Source organism: Emys orbicularis, chromosome 4, assembly GCF_028017835.1.
Source record: "Emys orbicularis isolate rEmyOrb1 chromosome 4, rEmyOrb1.hap1, whole genome shotgun sequence".
NCBI lineage: Eukaryota > Metazoa > Chordata > Testudines > Emydidae > Emys > Emys orbicularis.
Genome location: NC_088686.1, coordinates 151,040,346 through 151,050,132, shown reverse-complemented (window position 1 = coordinate 151,050,132; position 9,787 = coordinate 151,040,346). Strand labels below are relative to the sequence as shown.

Genomic DNA, 9,787 nt, shown 5'->3' with positions numbered 1-9,787 from the left:
CACAGGATTCTAGGAGCTGGAGATTTCAGAAATACACGAAGAGTCGTGAGAAAATCACAAGAGTTGGCAAAACAGCTATGTGCCCTAGTCCAGAGAACAGCTATCAGGAAGAAAAAGGATTGAGAGAGAGTGAGAGGGGAATGCCGAGACATGGAAAGTAGAGGTGTGTGAACGACGTATGGAAGAGTGTCACCTCTCTGTGTCTCTGCGAATTTCTCAGAGAAGGTTGGAGTTTCCTCAAATACATTAGAACCCCCTGTAAATGGTTCCCAGGCCAGGAGGCTCCTTCAGGAGCAGTTTACCAAGGGTTAATAGCTGAGTAGTTTGATTGGATATCTAAGTCACGTGATGTTATGGTTTTGGCTCCCACTGTGTGTATTACAACTGAGAAACTGCTGCCCATGTGAGATCAGCAACAGTTGCTGAAAATCCACTGTTACTGGCACAAAATTCTCTGTTCCTCACACACTCTAAGGCACCCACCTTTACCCAGTTCCTAGGGCTCAAGGCGTAACCCTCTTAATTTAGGTACCCCCACCCTTTCCCAGTTCCTAGGGCTCCAGGTGAAAAGCACCTAACTTTACCTCTCCGTGGGCTCCGGGCTCTACTCCTCTGTGGGCTCCGGGGAAACACCCTTTCCCTGTGGACTCAAGAGCTTAATCTTTTGCAGGTTTACGGGATCTTTTACCAGTAATATACTACATAACCTCTATTTATTAACAATCACCAAAACCAGACTGCACACGCTACACATACAGTGCTCACCACTCCCAATAAGACACATGAACTTTTCTTGATGGCCAGTCAAGATCAGGTCCATCTGGGGGACTCCAGGTTCTGTACGGTGTCATTGGCAGAGAGTTGAGGTCTGGCAGCTCTGATCTTTGGGGCTGTCCTGGAGTTGGTTCCCAAATAACTTCCTTTGGGACCCTAGTTTATATAGTGAAATTTGAATCCTTTTTAGCTATACCTTAACCAATCATTATATTAAAATTTTACTAATCAATCCTAACATAGTGTAACAAAATTCTTTAACCAATCCTACCCCACCACCTTAATTAATTTACGCCTAGAAAAATTAATTATGTAACAGACAGAAAAGAACCAGACAGAGACCATACAGATAAACAATAGGGAAGTGGGGACCATAATGACAAAACAATAAAGAAATGAGGATTTCACAACCACAACTATTGATAAGCAAATCGAGGGATGTGATCATTCCCCTCTATTCGGCATTGGTGAGGCTTCATCTGGAACACTGTGTCCAGTTTTGAGCCCCACACTACAAGAAGGATGTGGAAAAATTGGAAAGAGTCCAGCGGAGGGCAACAAAAATGATTAGGGGGCTGGAGCACATGACTTATGAGGAGAGGCTGAGGGAACTGGCATTGTTTAGTCTGCAGAAGAGAAGAGTGAGGGGGGATTTGATAGCAGACTTCAGTTTGAAGGGGGGTTCCAAAGAGGATGGAGCTCGGCTGTTCTCAGTGGTGGCAGATGACAGAACAAGGAGTGTGGTGGGGGAGGTTTAGGTTGGATATTAGGAAAAAAATTTTCACTAGGAGGGTGTTGAAGCACTGGAATGGGTTACCTAGGGAGGTGGTGGAATCTCCTTCCTTAGAGGTTTTTAAGGCCCGGCTTGACAAAGCCCTGGCGGGGATGATTTAGTTGGGGATTGGTCCTGCTTTGAGCCGGGGGTTGGACTAGATGACCTCCTGAGGTCTCTTCCAACCCTGATTTCTTGCCAGACAGAATGCTATCAAACTAAGTTTTCTTTAGCCAGCTTAAGATCGGTTTCTTTATCAGGTGATAGTGGGTCTCCTTCTTAACCGCCTGATATGACATTGTTTTAATGTAATTTAGATGGAATGTGAGGATGTGACTTCCTGCTTCTCAGCTAACGGCTGCTGCTTGGCTGCTCTTTTAATTTGGGTAGACGAAGGCTTTAGGCCTTACAATAGAGCTGCAGACAATGGCCTTATCCTTACACCACCACCCTGTCTTACAATAAACTCCTTCACTTGCTGGCTCCCCAGCTAACCCCTGCTACGCAGCCCATTGCTTCTTGGCTTCACTTTCCACTGTTGTACGTTATTTCTATTCTGGTAGTCCCAAAGGCCCCAATGGGAGCTGCGGAGATGATTCCAGGAGACTCACAGTGAAACTAGGGTGACCAGGTGTCCAGTTTTCGACCCTGGCGGTTCCAGTCAGCACCACCAACCGGGCTGTTAAAAATCCATTTGGCGGTGCTGCAGGGCTAAGGCAGACTAGTCCCTACCTGTCCTGGCTGGCACCGTGCTGCACCTGGAAGTGGCCAGGAGGTCTGGTCCTGGGGATGGTGGCCACGGGGCTCCGTGCGTTGCCCCTGCCCCAAGCACCATCTCCACACTCCCATTGTCGAGGAACCAGCCAATGGGAGCTGGGGGAGACAGTGCCTGGGGGCAAGAGCCACGCGTGGAGCCTCCTGCCCCCCCCCCCCCCGCCTAGGAGCTGGACTTGTTTGGCTGCTTCCAGGGCGTGCGTGGCGCAGTGCCAGGACAGGCAGGCAGCCTGCCTTAGCCCCCCCCCAGCTGCGCCATTGACCGGGAGCTGCCCAAGGTAAGCCCGTGCCCCAACCCTGAACCCCCCGCAAACCTGGAGCACGCTCCTGCACCCCAAACTCCTCATCCCTGGCCCCACCCCAGATCCTGCACCCCAAGCCCAGATCCCGTATCCCCTCCTACACCCCAACCCCCTGCTTCAACCTGCAGCCCCCTACCGCACTCCAAATCCTTTGGCCCCACCCCCCAGCCTTGAGTCCCCTCCTGCATCCCAAGCCCCTCATCCCCTGCTCCATCCCAGAGCTCACACCCACAGCCCAGAGCCCGTATCCTCTCCTGCAGCCCAACCCATGCCTCAACCCCTCCCACACTCTGAATCCCTAGGCTCCACCCCCCAGCCTGGAGCCCCCTCCTGCACCCCAACCCCCTCATCTCCAGTCCCACCCCCTCCTGCACCAGTCCAGTGAAAGTGAGTGAGGGTGGGGGAGAGTGAGCCACTGAGAGAGGGGGGAATATAATGAGCCAGGGCTCGGGGAAGGGGCAGGGCTAGGCAAACTTTTTGGCCCTAGGGCCACATCAGATACAGAAATTGTATGGAGGGCCAGGTAGGGAAGGCTGGGGGAGGCTATGCCTCCCCAAACAGCGAGGCATGGCCTGGCCCCCTATCCAGCCCCCCGGAACCTCCAACCCCATCCAACCCCCCCTGCTCCCCACTCCTGACCGCTCCCGGGATCCCCGCCCCTATCCGATCTCCCCTGCTCCCCACCCCCGGACCACCCCTCCTGGGGTCCCCTATCCAACCCTCTCTGCTCTCCCCGCCCCACGTTACCTGTGGGGTGGGGGAAAGGGGGGCTCAGTCCTTTCCCTGTGCGTTTCCCCTGCACATTTGGCTGCTCTCCCTGGCAGTCGGGCAGGGCTCGCTCCCTATCTGGGCTTGGCTGCTGGGGACAGGGGCCAAGCACGCTGGGGGCGGAGGGGGGACCCTGGCTTGCTCTGCCCCTGTCCCCGGCAGCAGGGCCCAGGCCCCTTGACCGCCCCCTGCTCCTTGCCTCCCCCCCGGAGCTGCGAGGGAGGGGAGCAGGCGGGGAGGGGCCGGGGAGTTGGGTTGGCTCCTCCGCAAGCCTGTCCTGACCCCGCTCCCGGCAGAGGGACGTGACCCGCGGGCCGGCGTTTGCCCCGCCCCTGCGATCCCCGAGGAGGCGGGGCAGAGGCAGCGTTCTAGCCCCGCCCCCTCTGTGCTCGGGGGCGGGAGGCGGGCCGCTGGTGCACGGGCCCGGCTCCGCTCTAGCCACCGCCCCCCTGCAGACTCGCTGCTCCGCGCTGAGCCGGCCGGGCTGGGCTCGGGCCGGGAAGATGGCGGCGAGCAGGAGAGTGGCCAAGGTGCGGGGGCCGGGCCGGGTCTCTGGCCCTCTCAGCCTCACCGGGCTGATCGCACCGGCCCGGGGGGGCTGGGAGGAAACAGGGTGGGGGGATGGGTGAGTTGGGGGGCAGGGAGTGATGGGGGGGGGACTGAGGATGATGGCGGGACCGCGCTGGGGGAGTTGGGGTGGGGGGCTGGGGGAGTTGGGGGGCTGGGGTGAGTTGGGGAGGCTGGGTGAGTTGGGGGACTGGGGGGAGGCCGTGTGGGGGGGCTGGGTGGGGTGGGGGGGCTGGTTGTGGGGTACAAGGTAAGGCTGTGGTGGGAGCTCTGCATTACTTTCACTTTTGTTTGGGTGCTCCTGGCTAGCTAGGGGGGTGCTGGACCCACCCTAGGTCTCTGATGGCCACCCCATGGGATGGGGGGCACTCCCGGTCCCACTGTGGCTCCAAAGGCCCCCTGCAATGAGGTTAACCCCTTCCTGTGTCGTCCCCCCCCCCCCCCCCCGCATCCCATCACACCTGCCCCTGCCCTTTGCTTGTCATGTGCCTGGAGCCGGATCAAAGGTGCAGCTGTGATCCCTGTGCAAGGGGGGTGGTGGAGTTGTCTCCAGCTCTGGTCAGCATCTGTCTGGACCGGATGGGAATAAAACCCAGATTGAAAAAAAACGACTTGTAACGTATCAAAATCACGCTGGTGGGGGTGGGGTGGCTGGACTGACCTACAGAAAAAAGTGGGGCCCTGGATTCCCCTTAGGGCGAGGTGATGGGGACTGGCACAGAAGTTCACCCTTTGTGCCCTGGCCAACTTCAGACAAATGCCCCACGCTGGCCCTGGTGGTGCCGGCTTTATAAAGGATCCAGGCCAGATTGCCATGGAGGGGGAGCTGTGCAGGGATGGGGGAGGAGGGGGTTCGGGACCAAAGCGGGGATGAAGCAGGAGGAAAGGAAGCAGTTAATTTTAGGAGCAATGTCTAGTGCCAGAACCAGGCAGGTACTTTCACTTTCTATAGCTGCTGCCTCGGAAAGTCCCTGGCTGGTTTCTCGGAAACCAAAGGTGCAGGGTGAGGATGGATGCGGGCTGAGCTGACGGAGTGGACTCTCTCCTCTGGAGTGACCTGATCTGGGAGACAGCCCGCCTCTTGCGGGCACGGGGAGGGGAGCCCTAGAGTAGGGTGAGGTGGGGGGACTGGGAGTGGGGTTGCCCCACTAGGGGAGGGGAGCTGCTAGGTTGCTAGCAGCAGCAGGCTCTGTTGTTTATTTGCCTTTGGGAGCAGGAAGTGAGTTTGCCCCACCCTCCAGTTTCAATGCGTTTCTGAGAAATGTGCCTGATCCTGGGCCAGCTGCAGAGATGGGCAGAGCCCAGCTCAGCCCCTGGTTGCTGTGGCCCTGTTGTGGGGCGAGGGAGGGTGTCTCGCAGTGGTGCCAGTTGTGGGGGCTTCAGGGGATGGGCGAACCCCGCCCCAGGGTGTTTGCCTTTGCTCCGTACGCCCCGGAGCCGGGGGGCCATGGCCGACCACTTTTAAGCAATGGTCCTGTACTAAATCAGTGCAGCTGCTGCCGGAGCAGTGCTCATATTTGCCCCGATTGCCCCTCCGTCCTGACGGGAGGGTGGCCAGGTCACATTTCAGCAAGTGACGTTGCAACCTGGCACACAGGGTCACAGTACCAGTCAGATTTGGCCTGGCTGCCCCTCCGTCCAAAGGCTGTGGTTCCCGTTGGCTGTGGTTCCCGGCCAATGAGAGCTGCGGAGTCAGTGCCGGGCGTGGGGACAGCACGCGGCGTTTCCCTGATCACCCCTGTGCCTAGGGGCCACAGGGGCATGCTTCCGGTTGCTGCGCAGAGCCGACCAGACTTTTAACAGCCTGGCAATCCTCCCCCCTCAGGGGGGCACTGAGGCGCCGGGCTTCCGGCCCGCGGTGTGGAGACTTGCTGTGGGCCGGAGGTTCCCCACCCCTGAGTTAGACCCTGAGCATGCAAGCAGGATCCAGCCTGCCAAGCACCTCTGAGAGAGAATGGTAGATGCCCGACCGCCTGATGTCCCATCTCCAGCTGTGGCCATCCCTGATGCTTCAAAGGAGAGAAAAAACCCTTCCAGAATACATAGAGAGAAATCCCTTCCTGACCCCTGCGGGTGGCTGTGGCTGAAACTCTGTAGCACCAGGAACACAGGACATAAACCGGAACTGAGCCCCAGGGCTGCTGAACCCGGTCCTTACCATCACAAGCAGCCTTGTCATACAACTGCACTTATACATTTACCCAGTGGAGGGGGTGACAAGCAGGTTCCTGGTGTGTGTGTGTCAGGAACTGGAATTCTCCCCCCTCCCGCCCCCCAAGAAAGATCTGAATTGGTGCCACTGGTGGTTTGGTTTGTGCTGCTACATGGGGGTGGATGGGGCTTGCTGGGGAAATGGGAGTTTGAGGCCTATTGGGGTGGCAATTTTAGGGAGCAGAAGGCTGGGGCCAATTGGGGGGCAGCTCTGAGGTGGGGGCGGTGCGTGGTCACTGATGGCTCGGCTCTGTCCTACTGCAGGAGCTGGATGACTTGAAGAGGTCTGGGTCCCGCTGCTTGAAGGACATTGAGGTGGACGACACCAATGTTCTCCTGTGGAAAGGGCTCCTGGTACCGGTGAGTGTGGGGACTGGGAGATGGGGGGGAGGGGTGTCAGAAGGGGCTGCATGCCCCAAGGGGGTCTGTGCTGGGTTCAGATGGGGGGAGCTCCCAGTTCTCCCCAGGGATCAGTGTTTGCTGGCTCTAGAGCTTCCTGCCCTCTCTCTCCTGCCCTATGACCAGGACAATCCTCCCTACAACAAAGGCGCTTTCCGAATCGAGATCAGCTTCCCAGCCGAGTACCCCTTCAAGCCCCCCAAGGTCACCTTCAAAACTAAGATCTACCACCCCAACGTGGACGAGAAGGGGCAGGTTTGCCTGCCAATCATCAGCGCTGAGAACTGGAAACCCGCCACCAAGACGGATCAAGGTACATGCCCCCCTGCCGCATGTACACGCCTCCAGGGAGCTAGTGGGGATGTTGCCCAGAAGCGCTGGGCCTGTGGAGTCTGGGGGGTTACAAGGGTGGCAGTGATGTGGCTGCAGGGGTGAGTGAGGATGGCGGCATGCGGCAGTTTGTGTGCCAGGACCAGTGTGGGTGGGTGAGGCTGGTATTCTGTGGGGTAGGTGGCAATGCCAGGGGGCAGCATGGGTGGGTGAGGCTGGTACCCTCTGGGATGGCTGGGGGTGCTGGGGCCAGTGTGGGGGAGCAGGCACAATCTGCCCTGCTCCGTGCCGTGCTGACCCCCTCCCTGCCCCTCTGTGCAGTGATCCAGGCCCTGATCGCGCTGGTGAACGAGCCCGAGCCGGGCCACCCGCTGCGTGCCGACCTGGCCGAGGAATTCACCCGCGACTACAAGAGGTTCCTGCGCAACGCCGAGGATCACACCCGCAAATTCAGCGAGAAGCGGCCCTGCGAGTGACCCTGCTCCTGCTCTGGCACCCCCTTGCCGGCTCCTGGTGGGGAAGACTCGCTGTCCCAGGCAGGGGTGGGGCCTATGCACTCAGTGGGTGAAGTCTAGTGAGTGGGTGGGGCCAACGTGGCCCCTCCCACCATTGCATGCTGTCATGGCGATGCACCCCATGGAATTCTGGGGCATATGCCCCACCCCTGCCCGGACTAAGGGGGGACCCAGCACCTCACGGTAACACTGTTGTCACTTGTTGGAGCCCTTCAACCAAGAGGGGGCACTGAAGCCCTGGGGGGTTTGAAGTTGGGTATGTGGGCTTTCCCCTACCCTTCATTGATTGACTCCTTTGCTCACCTCGTCTTCACTGGGGGGCCCCCAGGCCTGCCAGGAGTGGTCGGGCCGAAGGCCGTTCCCTGGGCACTGAGCTTTATGCCATGAACCCCATTGCCACTGTTGATCTTGTTTTGGTTTGTTACCTGGCACTTTAAAACCTCAACTGCAAAGACCGGAGGGGGGAGAGAGCAGCCCCAAATGCCTTCCCTGCACCCAGCCCATGCAGACAGGAAGTGATGCCTGCAGCTGGGCAGGTGATTGGGGCTGGGGGAGGGGAGGGGGGTATCAGGCTGGAGGGTGATAATAGTGTGATGAGAAATGTTTTTTAAAATAGCCCCTTTGTTTGTTGGCGGGGAGGGGGGGGCGTTGTGTGTGTGAAATAACTTCCTTTTTCTGATCAATAAAAATGAACCGTGATCCCTCTGCTCCCATGTGCCGATCCCCCCTCGGATGATTTCCCAGGCAGCTGCCTTCCCTGCCCCAACGTGGTGTGGGGCCATTCCCTGGGGACCTCAGAATATCTCTAGACTCTTTCTCTTTGAGGTGGGATTGGAGCAGATGCCCTGAGGATGAACCATTCTGATCTCCCTCCTCCCCCCCACCCCCTGCTCTTCACTGGAGGGGAAGGGCTCTGGGTCCTGTCCCAGCTCCCTGGGCCAGCCTGTTCCCATGGAGCCGGGTGCTGTTCCTAGCCAGCTCCCGCCAGCCCTCCCTCCCGTTCTCCCCAGTTACCACGGGCTGGCTTGAAGGTCAGACCATGGAGTTGCCCAGCTGAGAGCTGCCAAAGCCATATGTGTGACCCTGCGCTGTCCGGGGGGCCCTATAGGGAGGGAAGCTGCATTCCCAGGGTACATAAAACTGAGGTCTTTGTGCCCATTAAAAATCCCACAGGCGGGTGTGTCAGAGCCCCTGCCAGCTTGAGTGATCACACCCTGCCTCTCTCTCTCCTCCCTTGGTATGGTCCACTCCTCCACTTCCTGTCCTAACCGCAAGTCACCTCAGGGTGGCCCTTGAGCAGCTGCTGCCTTGTGCCCTGGACCTGGAGGAAGTGACTGCTGTTGGTGCCGTCATCCGTCTGCACCATCCGTGATCTAGAGCTAGCAAGACTTTGCCACCAGAGGGCAGCACAGAGCTACGAGGGCTGTAGTTACGGGCTGGAAGGGGGTGGGGGTCTGTGCTCAAGCCTATGACTTCCAGGCCCACTGCGGGATCTGGCAGCTTGGCAGAGCTGAGTCAAGGCCCAAAGCAGAGGCCTGCATTTGGACAAGGCCCTTCAGAGCTTGGAAGATCATTGGCACCCAGCTGGGTGTCACATTGGCACCAGCAGGAAGGCAGCCCTGGGTCACGGTCACTTGGAGCCGGGCAGCTGCTGTGGGGGTAGCCCTGAGTGTGGGCGCTTGGTTCTAATGGACCCTGGACATGCCAGGAGAACCACCCCTGCTGTGGCCAGCCAAAGACGCGTTCCAGGCGCCCGCTGCCAGCTTGGATCCACGAGGAATGCTGGCCCCAGCCCCATGGTGAAATGTGCTCATCTGGCGTTGGCGGGGAGCAGAGGCGACTTCCTGCTGCTGCTGGGCATCGCTCCTGTCTGGGCTACAGCCACATCTGTTGCGCTCTGGCCGAGGAATGTGGCCGGCGCTGATGGAGCCCTCGACCTACCCGAGCTAACCACAAGAAACCGCCCGGCGTCTGCCTGAGCTTGGAGCAGTTCTGCTTTACTGGATCTGCCAGGGTCTCATGTGCACACGTGAGCCGCGGGCTGGGAAGGGGGCAGGCAGGAGATGGCTGTGGACGGTTACCAGCGGAGGAGATGCCACGTTGGGGGAGAGCTCCAGGACAGACCTGTTGGGAGAGGGGGAGCAGGTGTTGTGGGGGTTGAATGCCTGGGGGGGCGGGGGGCCTTGCTTCAGGAACTCTGCCTTGGAGGGGTCCCTGCCAGCTACCACACACCCCAGTGAGGCGTTGGTGGCACCTGTTGGAAGCTTGCTCAGCCTCAGCCAAGGACTCCGGGGGCTGGGAGAGCGGGCAGGGGCGAGGACCGGGTATCCTGCCCGTAGCTGGTCTGCCGAGCAGTGGGCTCCACCGCTGATCGT

The 9,787-nt window shown here is 59.0% G+C and overlaps 1 protein-coding gene across 1 annotated transcript; it reads left to right on the top strand.

Annotated features, from left to right (window-relative positions):
- The first annotated feature begins 3,849 nt into the window (after nt 1-3,849).
- Nucleotides 3,850-8,110, top strand: UBE2L6 (ubiquitin conjugating enzyme E2 L6). Its single transcript, XM_065404437.1, has 4 exons — nt 3,850-3,920; nt 6,433-6,528; nt 6,694-6,880; nt 7,219-8,110. Exons 1-4 carry the CDS (start codon nt 3,894-3,896, stop codon nt 7,371-7,373), a joined length of 465 nt encoding a protein of 154 aa, XP_065260509.1. The 5' UTR covers nt 3,850-3,893; the 3' UTR covers nt 7,374-8,110.
- The last annotated feature ends 1,677 nt before the right edge of the window (nt 8,111-9,787 follow it).

Coding starts and splice junctions, on each gene's coding strand:
- UBE2L6 (XM_065404437.1), top strand. CDS start 3,894: ATGGCGGCGAGCAGGAGAGTGGCCAAG. Junction 3,921..6,432: donor CGAGCAGGAGAGTGGCCAAG/GTGCGGGGGCCG, acceptor GTCCTACTGCAG/GAGCTGGATGACTTGAAGAG. Junction 6,529..6,693: donor GGAAAGGGCTCCTGGTACCG/GTGAGTGTGGGG, acceptor CCCTATGACCAG/GACAATCCTCCCTACAACAA.